Source organism: Aristolochia californica, unplaced genomic scaffold (genome assembly GCF_029961685.1).
Source record: "Aristolochia californica isolate CCGP_79_NKW_82.1479 unplaced genomic scaffold, dmAriCali1.0.hap1 SCAF_16, whole genome shotgun sequence".
NCBI classification, from domain to species: domain Eukaryota; kingdom Viridiplantae; phylum Streptophyta; class Magnoliopsida; order Piperales; family Aristolochiaceae; genus Aristolochia; species Aristolochia californica.
Window position 1 is genome coordinate 2,510,242 of NW_027181837.1, and position 24,893 is coordinate 2,535,134.

General features: G+C 39.3%; 3 protein-coding genes across 3 annotated transcripts; all 3 read left to right on the forward strand.

Moving 5' to 3' along the window:
* The first annotated feature begins 3,821 nt into the window (after nucleotides 1-3,821).
* LOC137952926 (uncharacterized) lies at nucleotides 3,822-4,971 on the forward strand. The gene has a single exon (XM_068800040.1). The coding sequence runs from the start codon at nucleotides 3,921-3,923 to the stop codon at nucleotides 4,716-4,718; it is 798 nt and encodes a 265-aa protein (XP_068656141.1). The 5' UTR covers nucleotides 3,822-3,920; the 3' UTR covers nucleotides 4,719-4,971.
* A 3,655-nt stretch (nucleotides 4,972-8,626) lies between these two features.
* On the forward strand, nucleotides 8,627-11,454 carry LOC137952927 (small ribosomal subunit protein uS14z/uS14y/uS14x-like). The gene is made up of 4 exons (XM_068800041.1): nucleotides 8,627-8,735; nucleotides 10,310-10,373; nucleotides 11,038-11,137; nucleotides 11,233-11,454. Exons 2-4 carry the CDS (start codon nucleotides 10,312-10,314, stop codon nucleotides 11,239-11,241), a joined length of 171 nt encoding a protein of 56 aa, XP_068656142.1. The 5' UTR covers nucleotides 8,627-8,735; nucleotides 10,310-10,311; the 3' UTR covers nucleotides 11,242-11,454.
* A 728-nt stretch (nucleotides 11,455-12,182) lies between these two features.
* Nucleotides 12,183-14,631, forward strand: LOC137952925 (probable inactive receptor kinase At1g27190). The gene has a single exon (XM_068800039.1). It carries the CDS (start codon nucleotides 12,572-12,574, stop codon nucleotides 14,414-14,416), a length of 1,845 nt encoding a protein of 614 aa, XP_068656140.1. The 5' UTR covers nucleotides 12,183-12,571; the 3' UTR covers nucleotides 14,417-14,631.
* Nucleotides 14,632-24,893: the final 10,262 nt, after the last annotated feature.

Consider the following 24,893-nt stretch of genomic DNA (forward strand, 5'->3'; position numbering starts at 1 on the left):
GTATATTTCTTTTGTGAGATTGTCAGACAACAGGCTTACTCTACTATTTTCTCTTAATTGTGATGTGACCAGGATTTTATTGTTATTTGTTGCCTCTTTGTTCTGTTGAAGTAATTGCTTATGGGTCACATTGGTTCAGGTGGAGTAACAATGAGTGTATTTGGATTGATAATAGGCTATATTTTACACAGGTTTTCAAATTTCGCAAGATCTCATATGATTTTCAAATATTTTACGATACTAAGTGTTAGTCATATGCTAATGAGGAGTAAATTTTCTTCAGTTTTTTTTTTTTTTTTTTTTTTATATATTATTGATTTAGATGAATTTTGTGGGTAAATTCCATACAAACCCTCACGAGACACAACTCGTCCACTACTGTAAAGTAGGGGTTTAACGGCTTGTTGCATGCGCTAAATGCAATCGTGTTCCCTACGAAAGTGGTATTTTGTTTTCCTAGGCTTAATTTTTGTTATGTTGTTGTTTTGCTAGGGACTAGCAAAGACTTAGGTTCGGGGGTGTGATAGATGCTAGATTCTGACATGAGAACTAGGTTAATTATAATTGAATAACCCTTATAATTGTATTATAGGTGGTTATTTATCGGTTTTCACTTGAAACATGCATTTATTGAATTTGGCATTAATAACTGTCGATATTGCATATTTTTCTCTCCTGAATTATATTTCATTGTTTTTAAGGTTTATCTCTTCCTGAAATGCTTTTTATAGATTGAATTATGGAATTTCAGGAGAATTATGGTGGAGAAGGAGATATTTACCAAAATACCCTTCTTGAAATGGAGGTAATTTCTAGGGCAAATCGTTTTAAAATAAGAAAAATCTTATTTAAAGGAAGGGGAGGCGCCCGAGAGAGAAAAGGAAAGGAGCGTGAAGAGAGGAGGGCGTAAAGAGAAGAGGAGGAGAGAAAAACAGAGGACTTTGACCGGAAACAGGGGAGGACCCGAGAGGAGTTCCCCACCGCTGTTCGCCGGCCAAGACCTTTCGCCACGCCACCGTCGTCCACCGCCGTCCACCGCCGTCCAGCAACTGAGAACAAACCCGAGGAGAGCTCGAGAGAGTCTCCGTCGAGGTGAGTTCGACAGTCGCTCGCCAGGCCGGGAGGGGATCCGAGAGGGCTTCTCCGGTGCCACTTCTTATTTCCGACCATCCTCCGGCGTCGTTTACATATTCCGACCAGTCCCAGAGCCATTCCGACTCCAACCGAGACTCGAGAGAGCCGATTAGAGAACGTTAGCTCTGTTTCGCTCTTCGCCGGACGTTACCTCCGTCCGTCGGCTTCTAACCGTCGTCGCCGGCGTCGTCTCTACCTCCGGCCACTGACTATTGCTACCCGACGCCACCAATTTCCGGAAATCACAGCACCCGTGAGAACGAGTTGCTGCCCGAGCGAGAGGAGGAAGAAGGGGAGTAATTCGTCATTATTGAGTTTGATTTTTTATATGGTTTGAACTTAGGTTTTGAATGTTAATTGAATTTGATTTGATAATTAATTTTATTTAAGACTTGTTTTCTTGATATTTGATTAAATTAGTTAATTAGGGTAAGATTATAATTGAGGAGATTTTGGTATTTTGATCCGATTTCTGTCTTCAACTCTAGGCGCCCGAGAGGGGCTAGACGCAAGGATTGAGAAATCCGGATTCGTGGTTACGTGGCGCTCGAGAGAGGCACGAATCACGGTAAAATCCAGAGTTAACGTTTCCTGTTGTGCAAGTAGTTAATTAAATATATTGCTTGATAATTTAGGATATAATTAGTGTTTAGTTCATATTAATTCATCATATTTGGTTAGGCTAGTTGACTGAAGAATACACGAAATTCAATCCTCCCTGTGGATATGACCCTCGCTTACTGCTAGATTACATGAACGATTCGTACGCTTGCGAGGTATAAAAGTCGATGTAACTAAAATTCTACATCAATAGTCTATGGTCCCATGAGGGATTAAACTACTTATTTTTCTTAATTGATGATTATATCCATCTAATGTTTATTTTTTGTTTTCTTAATCTAATATGCAGGGTGTGTTTGTGTCAATAGAAAACCATAAGAACAGAGTAAAAACAAACAATTTTTCACTTGTCAAAAATCTTTTGGTATTTGCATTCAATGCATGGGGATCGAATTACGAAAGTTTTTAACTCCAATTCCTCTTGTCAATACAAAGTTGAAATGATATAAACAATTGAGTTGTAGGAAGAATGAGTTTTCTTTTTACTTCAATAGGAAACAGTTGAAAAAAAATTGTTTACATTTTTGCTATTTGTAAAACTTTTCCTTTCGTCTCTAGTAAAAAATATTTTCTCTATGTTTTCATGATGCCGTAATGCAAGAAAATCGATCAAACAATTGTTTTTAAATAAATAAAATTTTAATAAAACCAGTAAAAAAGTAATAATATCCTTTTTTTTTCTTACGATGGCACAAATACTCCCCAATGCAAAACTTTACTCACTTAATCCCGTAACCCTAAACCCTAAACTTGAAATGATAGAATTCATGTATGATGATTTTCTTACTTGTTGATTGTAGTAGCAATCGACATAAGACCAACCATCTATTGTCTTCTTCTTCAACTTCCCCTCAAATTTACAAGTTAGGTAAAAGACCTAGATGAAAACGGTGAGGTCGGGTTTTAGTCAGGTTTGATATAAATATTTTTATTCTAAACAGGCGATCGGATTTTTCTTCATCCTTGTCTCATACATGAAATTTTAGAATCGAATTCGCGTAAAACCTGATCCAATGCCCACCAATATCTTGCATGCTATAGTGAATGCATTAGAAACAGGTGGACATGAAATGAAAATGGGTGAGTAGAATTGGTAGGTTGAATAAGACTTGTTTCCGTATAATAATGTGTACAGTTATTGGCCTTAAAATTGAGTGGAGTAGGAAAATCCTCTAAATTTGGAGGAAAAAATAATATCTCATTGAATGGAAACAAAATTTCTACATCTCTTGAAAGCATCCTAAGAACCTCCCAAACCAGGTCACGTCTTAACATCCATCATCAAATTCCCCCAGCATTAAAAAAAAAAAAAACTTGTTAGATAGCAGAGACAGACGTAAGATTTACAGTCACCTACTGAGAACGACAATCTTTTAATAGGCTACGGCTTTCCACTACAAATACAGATCTTCTTCTCCAATGTCAAATGGCCATCGGAAAAGCAAAGATTGGGATTTGAATAATTTCAATGGTGTAGCTGTTGTGTGTCGAATGGACCACAATCACCTACGAAGCTTTTCTATTTTCACTGGCGCATTTACACAAACAATTGTCATCTTGTCGCAGAGGTCCGCCAGTTGCCACCACAGAATGCAGACGGCAGAACCCAGACAAGCCTGCTCTATCTTGTACAGTTTACAAGCACGAATTGTATCTCTTCTCTTTCCTATTTTCACCTATAGACTCCTCAGACATTAATTTAGAGCCCGAGTTCACGTACGTTTTTTTACCATTGTTTTTCTCCCCCCTGAAGCTTCATCTCTTCCCTTCACCACCGGACAATGCCGCAACCACCATGCCCCATTTCTTGGTTTTTTCTTTTTTATTGTATCCTTTTGTAGTTTTTGACCCTTTTGGAAGCACTGAATGCAATCGTCTTCTCAAATCTTCTTCTGTTTCAATTTCACTGTTCGCAGTATAAAAATGACGAGTCTGACCAGAGCCCACTGAGAAGGGTAGAGCCGGCCCCCCATAACTACAGGCTCCAGCTATAGGAATAAACTTTAACAAGTCTGCGGCAGCCTTTTCTAACTTTACTTCTTTGTTTTACGGCTCTTTGCCCTCCATACGTCTTTCTTCGAATCCCACTACCTGATTTTCTGTCTTCCTATAAATTAAAATCCCTGCTGCTGTCGTTCCTTGACCCACGAAGAAATTCCGCTCTCATGGAGGATAGAAGGCTGACCCAGGCTGGTGATTACTGTTCCGACTCCGAGGAGGCGCTGTCCTTGTCGGACCTCCCCGTGGCGACTGGCAGTGGCTCTGCGGTGTTGAAGGAGAGCCAACCGTTGGAGACGGAGGATTTCGAGTTTGCGTTGTGGGGAGGGGTGATGTCGACGGAGATGTGTGCGGCGGAGGACGTGTTTTACAAGGGTCAGATCCTCCCGCTGCGGCCGTCAGTCAGTTGCGACGCGGGTAACCGGACGGACTGCGGATCCAGGTCGGAGTCCATGGATCGTTCCAGCAGCTGGGGGTTCAACAGTAGTCGCAGCAGCTCCAGCAGCCGCAGCAGCAGCTGCCGCAGCGACGCCCGTTCGTGCAACACTTTCTACGCCCACCCAAGCCCCAAGCCGCAACTGGGCTCCTCAGCTCGATACAAGACAGTTGGTTCATCCAGCTTGAAATCAAATGGGTGGGGGGTTCTTCGTCTGGGCCTGGTAAAACCGCCGGAGATCGAGCTGGGGGATTTAAGGCAGAGGAGGAGGAGGAGCGTGACGAAGAGCAACCCCGAGAAAAAACAAAACCAGAAGAAGAAAGCCCTTGGATTGCCGAGACTTTCGTCCTTCAGCTGCAAATGCTCTGCAGCATCAGAAACTGTTCCTTCCCAGAATGTCGTCACTCGACGCAGAAGCCAACCGACGGAGGCAGAAGAAGATAGATTAATTCAGGAGAAAGAGGCGGCACACCGTCGTACGTTCGAATGGATAAAGGAACTATCCGTGGCGGATGTCCCACAGACATAGCAGGCCCAGCTTCTTGAGTTGTTCCATCCTCGAATTGTCTCTTTTACTTTTTCTTTTTCTTCTCTGTTCTTTTGATAAATTTGATTATTCAAAGTAAAGCTCTGGTCTGTACAAGGGGAGTGCAGAGCTTGCTGCTGACAGAGGTTTAATCATTGTAAGAAGTGGAATGAGTTTGAAACTGTTTGCTTGTTCAGGGAGCTCATTATTAAAGAACCATCCTTTTCCTGTGCTTCAACTGAAGCTTTTTGTGCCAAACGAGGAACACAGATTAACAGATTCTTTAATTTAATAAAAATGAGTGAAAGCCAACGTTGCTTTTCTTGCATCCACCATCGATTTGAATTGCTCCTTCCAAAATGATGAAAGAAAGACCACGCTTTGTTTTTTTCTCTGGTCTCTTTAAGCTCCTTCCATGGCGCTTTTTGTTTGTGGAGCTCCGCTTGCTCATGTTCAGTAGTCTCAAATTTAGTCCAATAAAAACGGAAACAATCTCAATGTTCAGCAGACTAGATGAGCAGAAAGAAATTTATATATTTATCTGATCTGCTTCTGAGTTCGTGGAGATTTCTCTCTCCTCCGCGCATCTGGGTACAGCTCTAAAGCATTTCGTACGGCGATTCATGCTTGTTCAGTTATCTGATCAGGACCTTCTTGGTCAAAAACTGAATCCGATACTCCCACCATGGAAGGAAAAGTCTTAAATCAACTTTAAAATTTTTATACGGAATGTTTCGGAAAGCAGAAGCATTTCGTGGATAAACACAAATAAACCTCTTCTTCTAAGTTTCCATAAAATATAAAAGAAATCTTTCTTAGAAACGGAAAAAAATACTTTTGGTAATTAATTCCTTCAGTTTGTGTGAACCCTTTGACAATAAGTCAAGCTTTGTATCGTTTATTATTGCCTAATAAATTCATTATTGTGAAAATATTTCAGAGTCGTTTTGAACACAAGGTCATAGTCAAATTCCTGAAGGTTCACCAATAGAGAGTCAAAATTTCTTTATATGTAAATTTTAGCCAATAGAGCATATTAGTGATTTTTTTTCCAAAAAATGTTCTTGGACGGTGATTACTATTAGAAAAACATCGAAAATAAAAAAAATCTTGATATCCTTGTGGTATGTGCTTTCTTTTAAATTTTTAAGCACTTAATTTTTATTTTATAATTTTGATTCACCCCAATTTTGATAAGCCACCTAGGCCAACAAACTACTAACTCAAAATTTAAATGCAAAGGATAAGGATGGTTGTAGATGCTTTGGCCAAAGTGCTCCATTATGTTTGAGGTGAGAATAACTAAAAGAGAAGAGTTTTCCACATTCAAAAAATTGAATCTTTGCTCTTAAAAAAATGGACGTTTTGTCCTTTTGAAAAATTTGTTCAAAACAATTAAAGTTTACGAGATAATACTTTGAAAATTCTCCTTGAGTTGTTAAACACGTAAATAGGTCACTCACACATTCTAGAGATCTATCTTAGTCGGATCAAACTTTAAAGGTTTCTTCTACAACCTTCTCGGCACCTTTATTTGAACAAAATTAATTTGTTTAACATCTCTATCGTACAACTAGCTTCTATAACTCTAGTTCGAGCACCTTTTGTTTGAATATTCCTTCTATAGCATGGTTTTTGTCCTTGAGCAATGTTGGAACACTTCATTTTGTTTGAATATTTCTTCTACTATTGGAGCTTTTGTTAATGAGCTTTTCTCCAAGCCTTTTTTTGTGTTCAAACAATTCTTTTCTGTTGGAGCTTTTGTCTTTAAACTTGGTTCAAACATTTATTTTTATACCAGAGCTCATTTTGGTGAAGTTCGTTTGAGCATTCACCTTTTTTTGAACATTTTATTTTCTTTCTTGCATTACTGTTAGAGAACCTTGTTTAAAGTCTTAGTCTCAAAGTCCCCGTCCAATGGGATTTTTACGGAAGCAATCCCTTGATATTAATGTGTGTGCTTTGAAAGAATCCTTGAGTAGCCAACTTCAAAAGAACAAGCTTTGACAATGCTGGATGGTTAAACAAACCATTTTAATAGAAATAGCACAACAAGGGCAATAGTCAAACAAAAGGGAGTGTTTGAACAATGTGAGCCAACAAAAGCTCTAAAGGTGAAAAGACTAGTCCAACGAAGCAAAATATTCTAACAAATTGTTTCAATAAAAAGTTCTAGAGAAAAGACGATGTTTGAGCAAAGGAGGATGTTCGAACAAACCGCACCGATAGATGGTTTGGTAGAAAATGCAACATTCAAACAAGAATGGTTGTATGAATAATAGTGCACCGACGATAAGTCTGATAGAAAATCAAATATTCAAATAATGCCAATTGTTTGAATGAAGATTTGAAATAGAAACCTTGTGAAACTATGAAATATTCGATCATAGAAAATTATTTGAACAAATACCACAACAAAATCTCCAACCAAATATGAAATGTTTAAACAATAGAGGACTAGAACAAACCTACTGAGTATAAGCATGTTACAAATAAAAGATGTTTGAATAAACGTGCCTACTTAAATAATATTGCCTAGAATGATACTAAAAAAAAGCTTTTGAAGCTTGATTTGTCAACGATAGGTATTTGAAAATTATAAGCTATGTATATGTATAATTATAGCTCAAAAAGAATATTTTAATATTTTCTCACAAAATTTTATCAAATTTTTAAAAGCATAAAATATCCATTTATGAGCTTAATGGTCCAATTTTGAACATTGTGTTGTTGTTTATTTAAGTTAGTTTTCCCCGGGCCTTCCCTATCACTGCTAGGCACATATACTTTGAAATCATATTTGAAATTTCCATTCGTCTCTTTGAAAAGCCATTTATCCAATGACCAAAGTACTTATGCTCTATTACTTTTAAATCTTCGTTTACTTATCTTTATCCTTTCTACAAGCATTGAACCATTACTTTGAAATCAAAGTATTTAATTTAGCAAAAGGATTTGAAAGTACATTTGAATCGTATTAATGATATTGGATTGAGCTTCTAAAATCCAGGTTTTTATGTGCATATAATTTGTTATCATTGGGTTGAATTTGGTCAAGGAAATTGAACAAGTGATCTTTTGCTTGGAAATTCCTTGTATAAACCATATAAAACATGCTATAAAACCGTATGAGGATGTGATGTATAAACTGGTTATTGTGACCAATTGAATTATATAAGTCCCTATATGAGTAACAATGTTATTTGGCCCTTGAGGCTTCTTGATGTGGGTGTTGTTAGGCCTTGATTTGGAGGATTTAATTTCGAAATATGAACACTTTGGGACTAAAAGTAGTAACCAGTGTTTGTGTCTCAAACCAATATGAATCTCCTTGTGTTCATTGTTGATTTAATTTTTGTAAGCAAAGGAAAAAGAGTTTGAAACGAGGACCTTTCTGTTTTTTTCACTTTCTCGTTTTGCTCCTCATAAGACCTAACATGAACATATATCGATGGTCCATCAGTAATCTTTCAGTGCTCTTTTGTTAGAAAGAGTTTGTTCGAACTAGAAATCGAGCTTATGTTTCTTCGTTTAACGCTAGATGTTAAACATAATTCTTTCAAAGCACTCAATTAATCTAAAAGGGTTGTTATTATTAAAATCATATCGAATGAGGATATTAAGACTAACATCTATTATTAAATCTCTCCTTATTTAAATTTTTTTAAAATAAATAAATTAAATAAAAATAAATAATTTAATAATTTTTATTTCTCCTTAATATATACAATGCCTAGTGGATTCTTAAATACATATTGCTTCATGGTGGCTTGGGAGTGAGTAGTATTTTCATGGTGGGCTTGGTGCAGTACTCTTAGCCCAGTAGCTTACTCAGATGTCTCTTTATTGGGCCCGCTTCCTGAGTCCAGATCTGAGGCGGTGATGCTAGGGCGTCTTATAATGTCTCGTTTTGACCTTCTGCGACCTCTCCTCCTTGCTTTTCCTGTGCGCAAGAGCAACAAATTCGCAGCCGACTGTTCTGACCCCGTTCTTGAAGTCTTCTTCTTCAGATTAGTGAAGGTATGTGCGATAAATCAAAGATGCGATTTTTTCTGTTTAAGGGTCTTGTCCTGTGTGGAATGAAAACTCTTTGTAAGGTTTGATTTTGTATACGTCTCCGTTCTATTTAGACTATTTAATCGAGGTTGTGTGTTGTTATCCTTACTTTTTATTTTTATTTTTTATCTTTTGATTTGGCGTCGGAACTGTGTTACTGGGGTTTTCGTTTCTTTGCTATGACTATTTGTTGAGGTTCATGGATCATCAGCGATTTTTACTGCTATATGTGACTATGCTACTCTCCGCCAGTTTTTTTTTTTTTTTTTAGTGCCTTATACCAGCTATCAAGTAGTTAATGTCACTACGGTTTCAATCCAGAGAGAATCCTGCTACTTATTGGAGCTTCTAATGGGCTTTTAACAAATTTCTATTGGTGTGTTCTAGATAGAATGTGAAGGAAGATAAAGCATTCTGTCCTCTAATCAACTGAGTATTCATCAAGGCCAGGCTAAAATGAGCTTTACCTATTACATCTTTCAGCTTGATGCTCATTCTGCAGAGCAGAAGGCTGCAAGCATACCCCGGCTTCATTGCCAATTTCTGGGGAATTTTTCCCATTGACTGAACTTTTAGTAAACTTGTCAAGAAATAAAAATGATCAATCATTGATTGTGCAGGATTTTAGAGATGCTGATGGGAGTTGTTATTTGTTTCAATTGTATTAGATTCAATGATTAATGTCTAAACATCTTTCGATTACAATTTGAGGGTTTTGGACTGACAGAACCCTATGCAATCTATTGGTATAAGCAATGATTTTGATGGGTGAACTCTAAAGTCCTCCTTGATCAGTTTTATTTTCAAATTGAAAGTTGTGGGGAAAAAGCCATATCATAATATTGAATATGAGATATGCTCTTGTTGATTGCATGCTCATTTTGTTAGTTTCCAGTGGTCTCTATATTGCTTTGTCAGGTCGAGTTGCATCTTTTTGTGCACCAACATTCTTCTCTTGTTGCCCACTTCATATATGAGTTCTTTCCTTAGTATCAGTCTTTCTCCATTCAAAACTGAGGAATAATCTCTATTGAATGAATTTGTTAATCTTCTTCCTTGTTGAGTGTGATCGACCAATCTATTCAACAATATTGCCCTATAGGCATGTAGGTTACTCTTTACCTTGTTATTTCTGTGCTAACTAATGTAAAAAAGACATCATCCATTGGTTATTCAGATAGATGTGCTCCCTTGCCATGAGTAAAGAGGACCCCTCAAGTGCATGGACTCGTATTTTTGTTTCCAATCAAGAAAATGCATTTATCTTTATTAAAAAAAATCTCTGTTTGAGGAGTATGTGTACAGGGGGCTATTATCGTTGAAGCTGCTAAAAATCTTTCTCATTTATTTTGAGATATGTAAAAGCTGAACATTTTTTTCTCTAACTTTGTCTGGAACTGCTTTTATCGTTATCAAAGATATCTATTCATCATCACTTTTAGCTTGTTGGAATGAGCTTCTGTTCAAGATTATATATCTTATTCATGGTTTACAAATTAAGTTGTTTTACAAAAACTTAAAATTTTCTTGTTATGCAGAGATGGGTCATACCAATGTGTGGAATTCTCACTCAAAAACCTATGGCCCTGGTTCTCGTGCATGGTGAGTTCTTGATTTCTGTTTGTCCTTGTATTATCTCTTTACAATGTAGAACATCACAAATCAGAAAATGAAATAGAAATGTACTAGGACCAGTGCTCTTGTAACTATAATTTTAGTAGCATTTCAGTTCATGATACGAGTCTGGGATCTAACTGAAACTCAATTGTTTTCAATGTTTGAGGTTTATACTAGGTATTCCATGTTGAATTGAAAATTTTGCTATCATAAGAACATTTTATCTTGTGAAATGTCCACTCTCTCTTCTTCTTTTAGTTCTATTTTGCAAGATAGCTTCAGTTATTTTTCAATATGTATGTAGGATATATTCATTTAAGCTTAGATGCGCCCGATTTTTAATTTAACCATCAAACTTGAATAGATTGACTTTACAATTGATTTTTCTTATTTCACGAATATTTAGTATCTCATTCATTAATGTTGATGTTGTCAAATGTTAATGATAAAAAAATAAATTGCATTCTGTAAATATAATGAAGTATTTGGAAGAATAATTTTCAGTAGGAACAAAAATTTGAGTAAAGCCAAAGTTGGCTGGACTTGAGTCCAACCTCCTCATCCTCTTTAGGAATGGTATTCATATTCCATGACCTTCATAACGTAACTGAGACTGAAATCATGGTTGTTGTTTATTTGTTGATTTCAGCCGGGTGTGTGGAAATGGGCATGGGCTCATCCGGAAGTATGGGTTGATGTGTTGCAGGCAGTGCTTCCGCAGCAACGCGAAAGAAATTGGCTTTATCAAGGTGAGTTTGATTTTGTAATTGATAAAAAAAAGAGGCAAACCTTGCTTACCCTTATCTGTGTAGAAACTGAGTATTTTTTATTTATTTATTTGCAGTACCGTTAAGTAGAGTCAGATTACTTGGGAGGAGCAATGAGTTCTACTCGAAAAGTGCTGCTTGATTGATAAATGCACTCCCAACTTGAAACTTATCCGTTTTCATTATTTTTGTGGAAGAGCCATTCGAAAGACTTGTTATTACGTTGTGTTATTTTCAGACTCTAGATGTTCCTTCGGATTACATCTTAAAATTTTAAATCTGATACAATTTACAGATAATTAACAGGTTACATAGCGATGGATACTACTTGTGATTGTTCACATGTTCTCCTAAGGTAAGGGATAAGGGGGACACACTTGTACACAGTTCAGGGATAGGGTTTGGGTTTGGTCAGGTTTTTATTAACCCGATTTTGGCCGAATAAGATGGTTGAATGCCTATGGAGTTTAATCCAAATTCTACAAGGCAAGTTCTACAAAAGAAGAGGGGGACCCTATCGTAATCACACAATTTGAAGATTTTTAAAGTGTCTGCGCTAAACTAAAGCTTTTAAGTTAGTCTTTTCTTTTTCTTAGCAAAGTTTGATAAAGAAACAGATTTTTAGGGTTGAATGTTTGTAGGGACATGATTATAATTTATATTATTTTTAGCTGTAAAGAGAGACGTATCTTAATCTCTCCTCATGTCTTTTTCTTCCTGCAAATTCTTCTGCAAATTCCAATACCATACAAAGTGTAGGGATGACATTCAGAAAATAGGTGAGAGAGTAGACGGTGAGATGATGAATTAAACTCTTAACCATCCGCGTTGTTGGTCTTCAAAACCTCGTTCAAAGGAAGTGCAGTTGGTCGAACAGGCGGCGAGAGTATGACCCACATGGCGGAGATGGAACAGCTATGGACTACGCTGCTGGTATTTTCTTCTTTTTTTCTCTTCTTTTCCTTTAAATAATTCTCCGGGTAGTAACGGATCGTGTTTCCGTGTTCCTCGCCTCTTCCGCCGTTAGTCACTTCAATTATGGCGTGATAGATCTCGTGACTCCGATCCTATGGCTTCTCCTCATTGGCCTCCGTCCCTGCTGACTCCCTCAGCCAACCTGAACCCGTCAAACGTCGTCAGCCGTAGTCGTCGCTGCGGCGCTGTTGACTGAAGAAATTTCTGATAAAAAACATGGAGTGAAGAAAAAGGAGGCGGTAATATATCAAAACCCAACAACGATTGCATTACACAATACGCAATACGCAATACGGAATACGGAATACAGATCCTCCCTCCCAAATCCCATCCTCTTATTCAGGTAGAAGTCAATGGAGTGGTTTCCCCTTTCTCCGTCCCTCTGATCTCTCTGCCACCGGTCTTGCTTCTCTCTCCCGTTGAATTTGGGCAGTTCCTGTCATGGGCATGAGAGCAAGCTTTGTACTAGGGTTAGGGTTTGGTTTTCTTCTTGTCCTTGTGGGGTTCGCTGCTGGCCAGGATGTGAGAGGCAGAGAAGACGACATCAGATGCTTGCAGGGGGTAAAATCTTCCCTTCAAGACCCACAGAAGAAGCTTGGATCCTGGAATTTCTCAAACTCTACCGTTGGCTTCATCTGCCGCTTTCTGGGTGTCACGTGCTGGAACGAGCAGGAAAACAGGATCGTCGATCTGCGGCTGCCGGGGTTGGGTCTTGGCGGCTCGATTCCGGCGTCTTTGCAGTACTGTCCGTCGATTACTACACTTGATCTCTCTAGTAATGACTTGTCGGGGCCTATCCCTGCTAACGTCTGCGACTGGCTGCCGTTTCTTGTCCATATTGATCTTTCCGGGAATAGGTTCTCTGGGCCTATTCCCATGGAACTTTACAACTGCAAGTATCTTAACACACTGAACCTCGATGATAATTCTCTTTCGGGTTCTATTCCTTACCAGCTCTCGCGTCTCACGCGCCTCAACAAATTCTCCGCTGCCAATAACCAGCTTTCTGGCACCATTCCCTCTTTTTTCAACTCGTATGATCCTCAAGGCTTTTCTGGAAACGACGGCCTCTGCGGGGGACCGCTGGGGAACTGCCGCAAGCTCCAACGCAAGAATCTCATTATCATAATTGCTGCTGGGGTGGTTGGTGCCGGCGTCTCTTTGCTTCTTGGTTTCGCACTCTGGCGCTGGTACTTTGCGGTGCCCAAACGAGGCGCCGCCGGCAATCGAGATCAGTCGACCGGGTGGACTGACGTGATTCGTGCACACAAGCTTTTTCCTGTGTCCTTGTTCCAGAAACCCATCGTTAAGCTCAAGCTGGCGGATTTGATTGCCGCTACGAATAATTTCGACCCTGCTAATATCATTATCTCTAGCCGGACAGGTACTTCATACAAGGCCGTGCTTCCTGATGGCTCTGCCCTTGTGATTAAACGGCTTCAGGCTTGCAAGCTGTCCGAAAAACAATTCCGTGCAGAGATGAACAGTTTAGGTCAACTTCGACACCCTAACTTGGTCCCGCTATTGGGTTTCTGCGTTGTCGAGGACGAGAAGCTATTGGTGTACAAGCACATGCCTAATGGCTCACTCTCATCCTTCCTTCATTCTGGTTCGCTTCAATCGAGCCCACTCGATTGGCCTTCCCGCCTCAGAATTGCTATCGGGGCGGCCAAAGGGCTCGCATGGCTCCACCATGGTTTCCAACCACCCGTGCTGCATCAGAACATAAGCTCCAATGTTATTCTTCTCGATGAAGACTATGATGCGAGGATCACAGATTTCGGGCTGGCTCGACTCATGGTTCCCGTTGATGCAAATGCAAGTAGTTTCATCCATGGCGATTTTGGGGATTTTGGATACGTGGCGCCTGAGTATGCTAGCACTCTTGTTGCATCACAGAAAGGTGACGTATATGGCTTTGGTGTAGTTCTTCTTGAGTTAGTGACTGCACAAAAATCTCTTGAAGTTACAAATGCAGAGGAAGGATTTAAAGGGAATCTGGTGGATTGGGTGAATCGGCAGTCAGCAGCCGGAAGGATTAAGGATGTGTTTGATAATTTTTTGTTGGGGAAGGGTGATGATGACCAAATTTTACAGTTTTTGAAGGTAGCTATCAGCTGTGTTGTTTCACGGCCAAAAGACAGGTGTTCAATGTATCAGGTTTATCAGTCATTGCGGTCTATAGGTGGGGAACAGGATTTTCCTGAACAGTTTGATGAGTTCCCACTGATATTTGGGCGAAATGATACAGATGGTCAGGAACAGCTCTCTACTAGCCTGTATTGAGTATAAATCAGGTATGATTTTCTCTCATTGGTCCTTGCTGTAGTAGAATCTTGTTCTGAGAGAAACTTGTATTATAGAATCTTTCATTGAACTATAGCTTTGTCCCTTCTATGAAACTCTTTGTTTCTCTTGATTCTAAAAGAAGGATGTCTGATGTTTGTAATATGATCCATCACATTCAAGATGGTTGTGGAGGAATTTCATGGATTGTTACATGAATATGATGTTGAACCAATGTGCATATGTTCTTTTCTTCTTTTTGAACGACTGTGCATTTTACTTGATTGTATGCCTGTAAAACTGGAGGAATCCAAGTGTCTAATGGAGGTTCTTTCTGTTTGATTAGTCTTTCCGTCCAGTTATCTCTTAACTGGTGGTACTGTGAGGCAAAGTATCCTCTTTAATATACCAAACCTTTTTCATTTATTTGTTGAAAAGGAGTACTCTTTCATTTGTTCTTTTTAATTTTCTTAACTCAATTAGACCATGTGTTTCTTTTATTTTTATTTTTTTTAATGCGAAAGTTTTCTGTTTTGCTCGTTACTTTTTGTTGTGTTAGAAACCTCTATTTTCTTAAAGAGGCAAATTTCATTCAGAGCCTAAGCAAGAGAAAAAAAATTACAAATTAAGCAAGAGAACAAGTCTAGGCTGTTAGATCTAAAATACTTAATATGTTGCTGAAAGATTTTTTATGTTGCAACAAATTGCCTGATGTGTTGTATGCTTTGGTCTCTGACTTTTATCATAAACGAGAGCAGGGTTTGTTGGTTTTAATTTTCCGTTCTCTTCTGGATAAGCTGTTTGTTTTATATTTCTATTCCCTTCTGGATAACTTCAGCAACTATATGTTATACTGCTACCGCCTCTGTTGCTTACGAGAACAAATCAGAAAGCCATAGTTGATGTTACTTGCTGATATTGGAGTGCTGCCGATTCATCTCTCATGTCTTTTCTTTTATTCCTTTTCCCCATTCCTCTCCCATCCTATGCTCTGGTATCACAACATGATTGTTGGTGAGTGTGGATTACTTTGGGTGCAGACTGCAATGCTTTTCTAGTTATATTACTATTGTGTCAGAATGAGTGTATGATAGGGGTTTTTCACCCCAGGCAAATCTGTATGTTATCTTAAGCAATACCAGATTCCATGTTTTCAACGTGCATGGCTCAACTCTAGAAAAGTAGACACTTTAAAGAGTTAAGCACATTTAAATCTTGTGGAGATTGGTGAATAGTGAACTGCAAAGGGTGAGCTGGGAGTTTATATACCAACTAGAAATTATCTTGTGTACAAATACACAGTTTCAGAGGTGATGTTGGGCATGTTAGAAAGCCCTCTGTATTAAGGGCCAGGGTGTCAAGGGTCACGTTGGGCATGGCTCAAGATGGTTACTGGTAAGTAAGATAGTCCCATCGTGGGTTGGCTTTGGAAGTATGTGATGTAGTTGAGAAGAGATCTCAGTGAGTTATTTTGTGAGGGGCATCAATTTGGCTTCAATATATCAGTGCATACCAAGACCTACACTTAATTCATTCTCCATCATGTATGCCGGGTTATTTTATTAGGCCTCGACGTTAAAGGAAGTGTTGGAGAGTGGAAAGCTCAGCATTAAGCAATTGGGTGTTAGGGACCCACGTGTGCATGACTCAAGCTGGTTACTTGAACCTGTCTTGGTTGAAATGTAGTCTTAAATTGATTTGGCTTTAGAAAGATCTTATGATTATTAGTTGGAGATATGCTCCCTAACTTTGTTCAATTAACATTTAGGATAGACCACTTTCTATAGAGAAAAAAATGGTATAATCTTTTCGTCTGACACATATAATTAGGGTTTTCTTAGAACTTTTTTCTGGCTGCATTATCAATGAGATTATTTTTGAGTAAAGAAATGCTACTTGTAAAATGTTAGCTTTTCTTCAGATGGTCTCTATAGTTCTCTAGGTTAAAACAAAGCTAGAAACTGAAAAACTGCAGTCAAACTGAATCATGCTGGCAGCTAGTAATTTTTGGGGATTGTCTTAAAATTGTCTGTGGACATATGCTCCTCTACTTATCTTTTTTCCTAGTCGTTGACTCAAAAAAGATTCTTCTTTTAGAAAATTTTATTTACATATTTATACTTCAAATATTTTTAAAAAAAGTGTCAAATGCACAAAAGCTACTGGCATGTGACTTCATATCCATTTTATCCTCTTTTTTGTTGCTTTATATTTTTCTTTTTTATGTATTATGTAACTTTTATTTTGAAATACATACAATATTAAAGTATAGATAGAAGTAAATAAAATACAATACAGATAGAGGTCACCTGCTAAAGCAAAACAGATGCCTAAAAACAATAGGCACGAGAGTTGAAAAACAAAAAAGAACAATAGGCACTGCAGTTGAAAAAAAAAGGAACAATAGGCACTGCAGTTGAAAAAAAAGAACAATAGGTTCTGCAGTTGAAAAAAAAAAGAACAATAGGCACTGCAGTTGAAAAAAAAAGAACAATAGGCACTGCAGTTGAAAAAAAAAGAACAATAGGCACTAATCCATGTTCTTGGTTTATTGTTGGCTACCACAAATTCCTTAGATGTCAGCGAGTTTAGTCATTTAATGTTTATATTATGGTAGTTTAGTCATTTAATGTTTATATTATTTAAGCCATCGATTCTCTAATAACTTATGACGGATCAGTAATATGGGAAAGTTTCTCTTTGTTCCATCTGCTCGTTTGGCATTAGCAATAACCTTGTTCAGCGAGTGTTCAAATCAATGTCGGATTAGTTATTGTTTACACGAAAGCAAGATTGTATTTTCATGAGCTGCAATCATAATTAATAATTTCAGGACTATTTCAGAAGCAGAATGGCACTTGGAGAGAATTTGTGGGATGCTGATTTAATGCAGCAGTTGTTAGACATTGGGGGTAATAGGGTAATTTCGATGTATTTGGGATATATGGGTATTGTAGATAAAGAACTGGTAGTATACTAATGTTATTCTAAGTAGGGTTGAGGAGGGCAGTTTAGTTAATCAAAAGATAGAAAATTTGAAAAAAGGGTGTCTCACCCAATAGGAATTTCATTTTCCTAATCTAAATGGTTTCTCTTCCTAGTTGGAACAAAGTCTAGCTTATAATGTCAGAGTGGTTCCGTCCACTCTTGTAGGCGGTAGCTTTCCGCACTTAACAGATCGGTCTTTTGGGTGTATTGGCTAGCCGCTGTCATGGTATCAGAGCTGGGCACGCCACGTCCCGCGTTCGAATCCCGTGAGAGGCTGTCAAGAATGGGCAGGGTGGGTGTCAGAGTGGTTCCGTCTACTCTTGTAGGCGGTAGTTTTCTGCACCTAACAGATCGGTTATTTGTTCAAGGAAAGGGTTTATGGGGTCATATTGATGGGAGTGATCCGGCACATGGCGATGCTGATGCATTGTCAAAATGGATCATCCTGGATGCTAGAGTCGTGACCTGGATACTTGGATCCAATGAGCCTCATCTAGTCCTTAATCCGAGGCCCTACATAATTGCAACAGATATGTGGAATTACCTCCACAAGGTTTATCGTCAAACCAGCACGGCCTGTCGATTTCAAGTTGAATATGAAATGGTTAATTTCACCCAAGGCAGCCGTTCCATTGAAGAGTATTTCTCGGGCTTCCAAAATCTGTGGCTGACCACACTGACATTGTTTATGAGGATGTCCCTGTTGCTGCTCTCTCTGTTGTGCAAGCTGTACATGAAACCAATAAAAGGGATCAATTCTTGTTGAAGCTCCATCCAGAATTTGAGATTGCTCGATCACATCTGATGAATTGTCATCCAATGCCGTCACTGGATGCCTGTTTGAGTGAACTTCTCTGGGAGGAGCAACGCCTTGCTACTTAGGCTGGCATGGAACAATGAGTTCATGTTGATGTCTCGGCTCCTGTAGCTTATGTGGCACAAGGAAGAAATAAGGGTCGGGACACGAGTTTTGTTCAGTGCTTCCACTGCAAGGCATATGGTCACTTTGCTCGGGAATGCCCCAAGAGGTCCTGTAGCTACTGCAAGAAGTTGGGTCATCACATCGCCGTTTGTCCTACACTCTTGAAAGGAGGAAGAATACAACTTATCATGCCTCCACCGGTGCTTCTAGTTCTGCAGCATTGCCGTCGGCCGTCCTAGTCACTACCATTCCAGTTCCATCAGCACCTGCAAGTTCAACTACCCTCACTCCTGAAATGGTACAACAGATGATCATATCTACCTTTTCTACTTTTGGTATCTCAGGTAAGTAGAAACTCTCTACTCAACCATGGTATTTTGGTTCCGGTGCCTCTAACCACATGACCAACAATGTTGTATCTCTTTCGAATGTCAGAAAGTATGATGACAACCTGCACATCAACACTGCTGATGGTAGGACTTTGCCTATCAATGCTATTGGTGATCTCTTTTCGTCTTTAGCTGATGTCATTGTGTCTCCTCACCTATCGACAAACCTTCTGTCTGTTGGTCAATTGGTTGATAAAACTGTAATGTTCAGTTTTCTCGCTCTGGCTGTGTTCTGCAGGATTAAGCGTCGGGGAAGGTGTTCGCGAAGGGGCCTAAAGTGGTAGGCTATTTTCACTTAAAGTTTTTCTATCCACTGTTATTCCATGTTCTCCTGTACTTTCTTTTGTTTGTAATGTTGTTGGATCTGGTTCTAAGATGTGGCATAGACGTCTAGGCCACCCCAACTCAGCTGTACTTCGTACATTGTTTAATCGGGTTTATTAGGCAATCAAGACTGTACTTCTCGTGATACTTATTTTGACTGTTCATCATGTAAACTTGTCAAAAGTAAAACTCTACCATTTCCGCATCATACCTCGCATGCCTCCCGTTGCTTTGACCTTATTCATAGTGATGTCTGGGGAATTGCTCCTGATGTTTCGCATGCACAAATTAAGTACTTTGTCACCTTTATTGATGACTTTAGTTGATTTACCTGGGTCTTCTTCTTACGGGCTAAGTTTGAAGTTTTTTTCGTTTTTAAGAGGTTTCTTGCACTCATTGAAACACAATTCTCTGCTCACCTTAAAGTACTTTGCTCTGACTCTGGAGGTGAGTACATGTCGGCGGAATTTCAGGAATTTATTCAAAGCAAAGACATTATCTCTCAACGTTCTTGTCCCTCGACACCCCCAACAAAATGGTGTTACTGAGCGAAAAAAATCGTCACCTTCTTGATATGGTCCGCACCCTTCTCATTGAATCATCCATTCCTCCTAGGTTTTGGTGTGAAGCTCTCTCTACCTCCGTTCATTTAATCAACCGCCTGCCCTCGCCTATCTTGCATCATGTCTCTCCCTTTGTTAAATTATTTGGTTATTCTTCGTTCTACATTGATCTTCAGACGTTCGGTTGTGTTTGTTTTGTGTTTCTTTAATAATGGCACATGAGTGTTGGCAAAAGGCAATGCAAACTGAATTAAGCGCTAGAGGAGAATCACACCTGGGACATTGTGGCTTGCCCTCCTACTATTCGGCCTTTTGGAAGTGAGTCTTCTCTGTCAAGCTGCGTTCAGATGGATTGTTGGATCGGTACAAAGCCCGCCTTGTGGCCCTGGGGAATAGGCAGGAATATGGGATTGATTATGAGGAAATTTTTGCATCAGTTGCCAAGATGACCACAATCCGTACTATCTTAGCCATTGCAACATCTCAATCTTGGTAACTGCATCAGATAGATGTGAAGAATGCCTTTCTCCACGGTGATCTGCAGGAAGATGTCTATATAAAGCTTCCCTCGGGTATGTCTACATCCTCTCTTGATCATGTCTGCAAGCTACGTCGTCCTTTGTATGGGCTTAAACAAGCCCTTCGAGCTTGGTTTGAAAAGTTTTGCGGCACACTTATCCTCCACTAGTTTACCCTGAGTCAATATGATTCATCTCTCTTCTATCATAAGTTTGCCGCGGGCATGGTCATTCTCTTGGTTTATGTGGATGACATCATCATTACTGACACTGATTATCAAGCTTCAAAAGGTGTTGCATGCCACTTTTCATATGAAGGATCTTGGACAACTCACATACTTTTTAGGGTTGGAGGTACATCACACACCCAAAGGTATTTTCTTAAACCAGCATAAGTATATTCAAGATTTTATTACTCTCACTGGGTTGGAGGACACATCTTTGGTGGCTACCCCTATGGAGGTCAATATCAAATATAGGAAAGATGAAGGGACTCTCCTTGATGATCTGACTATCTATCGACGACTGGTCGGGAGTCTCATATACTTGACTACTACTCGCCCGGATATCTCCTATGTTGTTCATAAGGTCAGTTAGTTTATGTCATCTCCTCGACCTTCATCTCGTGGCAATTCGGCGCATCATCCGCTATCTGCGCGGCTCCCCTGCTTGTGGCTTATTCTTTCCTACCGGCTCTGCGCTACGTCTAATTGCCTACAGTGATGTTGATTGGGCAAGGTGCCCCGATACCCGCCACTCTACTACAGGCTGGTGTATGTTTTTAGGGGATGCACTGATTTCTTGGAAATGTAAGAAACAAGACCGGGTGTCAAAGTCATCTACCGAGGCCGAGTATTGGTCTATGTCTATTGCGTGTTTTGAAGTTAATTGGCTCCGCGGTCTTCTTGTTGAGCTCCAGTTTCGTCAGCTCTCGTCTACCCCGCTTTATGCAGATAATACAAGTGCTATCCAGATTGTGGGCAATCCGGTTTTTCATGAGCGCACCAAGCATATTGAGGTTGACTGTTACTCCATCTGCGACACTTTGGAGCGCCGGGTAATATCTCTTCTGTACATTTCTTCGGATCTTCAGGTGGCTGATGTCTTCACCAAAGCATTGTCTCAATCCCGACAAAATTTTTTGGTTGGCAAATTGTTGCTGGTTGACTCACCAACATCAATTTGAGGGGGGATGTTACGATATGTTAAAATGTATATTAGATATAATTTATGTTCATAATTGTTGTATAATTTGGGTTATGTACATAGCGTTATTAGATTAGGTTTAATGGGATGGGTGGTATTGTATTGGGCCCATGGGCTATTTTGTAACAGGAAAACCTAAAGCTTAAATACATAATGAAAACCTTGAACAAAAACATTTTATTTTTATCAAGTGTCTCTCATGTTCGTTGTGTTCACCGAGAAACCAAAGAGCTCAACGCTCTCTCTCGTTTGGTGATTTGGACTATTCCGTCAGTCTCGTGAGGTAGAGGTGGTTTCGTCCACCATCGCGAGCTCGATGTGCCGTCAGCCGTTGAGTTCCATCGGATCATTGGTTGTCGGAAACAAATCTTAACATATAAAACATCTATAAATAGGTGAATGGACCTCCTTGAGGGGCAATTAAATTCTCCAACTTCGTTTTTCTTTGTTTCTCTGTTTATTTACTACCACCTCAAATCTGTCCAAGATTAGGAACTAACCTAGGTTCCTAACAGCAGCAGACATTGGAAGTGCCATAAGATCTGGGTAGGTACAAATTTTCACCTGTCATTTGTCTGACATGTATCCATTGCTGATAGTCAGATTCCTCCCTGATGCATAACATTCATAATGAAGTTTTATTTGTACTATTTCTGTTTGAGCCATTTATTCTTGAGATTGCTTCTCTCTTTCCTTTCACGAAATCTAGATACATGGATCCAAAATGACAACTTCAGTATCACAAGGTTTAATGAAAAGCTTAACTGCAAGTCCAAGCTAGTTTGATAAATTACATTGTGTATAATATAGCGCATGTTGTCATGGAAGCAGCATGTAGGATGAATTCACATATCAGTCTAGCTTACCACTTCATAAATGGAGTGTTCCATGAGTTGAGTTACTTACTAAGGGCATGCATGTTCCTATGGGGGCATTACATTCGATAAGAGGAATGTTGGAGGTTTGTGTATTTTTATAGTAGGTGTATCTCATGGGAAGCACCTATTTAGTTCAAGAGAAGTCATGAGAGCTGCCTTTTAGGAAACTATACAATGGGGACAAATCTCATTTGTGTAAGATGCTATTTGTACTCGTAACCACTTTCTTTTTCAGTTAAGTCGTATAGAGGGGAGCCAGTTTCATTGCTTCTCTAGTTCAAATTTCCTCTCTGTGTGTTGCTTAAGTGCAACTAGAGGGAAGACTGGATTGGATTGTGCGATTTGAGTGGCCAGTGAGCGCTATTCCTTGCACAAGTCTTATGCAGGGGCAATGCATTGACCCCATGACCAGTGATATCAGAGCTTTGGTGGAGCAACCTCATTTGTGTCCAGGAAGTGACCCAGATTACTCATTAGCACGTAAGTGCGGATTATGTCATGTGAGTTGATTTGTGCAGTGCAGACTATCTCGAGGAACGACATGACTTCATTTGCCGAGAAAGACAAGGTCAGGAAGAAAAAGGGCATGCTAGAGATGGGGTAGAGGTTGCCATGGAGGCTAGGCTTGTGGCATATGAGGAACGAGTTCAACAGATTGAACTGGAGATGTTAGAGAGAGTGTTGCAATCACTAGACGAATTGTTCTGCGGGGAAATAATGTCTTTTGGAGTTTTGAAGATAGCATGTGGGCGGGCAGTGTTTCATGTTGGTTTATTGTGGACACCTTGTAGCCAGATAATGTATGCGAATTGAGGCTATGCCAATCAAATTCGTAGAGCCAAGATAAAAGTGTTGGGTCAAGCTGTAGCAAATGCTTTGCCTTAAAAAATAGAGCAATCAACACTAGAGGTTCCTGTAAAGAATGTGTCGAGTTCACTCAAGGCAGAAGAGAGAACTCAAAGACTCGATGCGAGTGACGGACATTGGGTTGAGGATAAGAAGACAGCAACAGTTCATTTCCTCAATACCATGAAAGTATCAAGTTGCAAGGTGAATATGGCACCCAAGACTAGATGGTATGCAGCCATGGAGGCATTCAGCAGGTACTGAATCTACACAGTTCAAAGGCAAAGAGCTAGATCATGTCATAAAGCATGGAGGCCAAGGAGTTGTCCAATGATGGGCTGTGTAAATTCCCAACGGCATTAAGCACAACAGATCACCTAGTTAATGGAAGAAGTGGCCTTGGGGATGTAAGAGTGGATGCAACATGGACATCTGCATCACTACGTGAAGGAGAGTGTGTCACATAAGCAGCATGTGAGATGAACATTTGCTGGCCTACTGCTCCCAAATCAATCAAGTTGACCAGCTCATACCTTGAGTGCCCCTTGAGTTGAGGTAGAGTTGGCCAAGGGACATGTAGTTAGTATAGAGGCATTACCCTTGCAAGGATTATGTCTAGAGTAGATGTGTCTGGCGGTGAAGCGTCCGTTTAAGTTAGGAGAGTCATGAGAGATGTCCTTTAGGAAACCATATAGGGCAGCCGCATTTGTGTAGGGTGCTTTTTTACTCTTTGTTATCATTTTCTGTCTATAGTGAAATTTTAGACTGTTCTAGACTTGCATCGATTTTCTTGCTAGAGGACATCCACTGAACCCATGTCTACTTCCTCTTTGTATCTGTTAGATTTGCATCAATTTTCTTGCTCACTTTTACCCCATGAATGGTGAGAATTACTCAAATTTCAAAACAGCTATTCACCAAGCTTAATAGACCCAGTTTCATCTGAACATTGTGATTCTGTGAAAGCTAAAATGTTTGTTTATTTGCTCAGTGTGAAAGAGTTTTATTAAAACATCTTTCCTTGTCTATCTTCTAGATAGATGGCCTTGCAGTCGGACCTTCAAAACTTTACAGGTTTATATTGATTTCCTAGTTTCGTTTTTCTTATTTGCTTCTGAGCCTTCTACTCTGAGGTCCATTAAAGCGTCACAGTGCCATGGATATAAATTGTGGAGAAAGGTCCGCAATGTTGAGTTCTCAATATCCAATTGAAGCTGGGTGAAATCGTGTATTAAAGATTATGATATTGCTAAAAGGTAAAGAGACTTTTAAACGCAAGTCGCAAAATCCCTGCAGTTGGGTTTACAGTGTGGAGTTTCTAACAGAGTGATGATCTGGTAAATCAGGTGTAATTTCTTGATTCTGGGCTAACATGGTAAATGAAAGTAGAAAATTATTCAACTACAACCGGTGTTGCTTGTATCAATTATTTTCTTTCTTTCATGCTTTTAGAAGACTGGGTTAGTAACACCTAACTAAACTTCTTCAAAGCTTTTACCATCAATTTTTTTTATTTTTATATAACAAAATATATCTACGATGAAAGCTCTATCGGAGCTCCTCTGCAATCACTGGTTGTCAGGGATATAGTCTTTTTTTTGTTAATATAAATACATCTTTTTTATAAAAAAAAAAGTCTATGAATCCACTTTTCGATGTAATAAATATTTTATTAGTTTTTTTTTTTTTTACAAAAAGAAAACGTAGTTGAAATAAGCTTTAATCTTATTAAAAGGGGACTTGTGACCTATCAGAGCTTAGACTTCATTCTTTCACCTCCAACCTGTCAAAGCTAGGTGGTTCCGGTCAATTTGGGTTAAGTTTCGTCTACCCCTGGTCCACT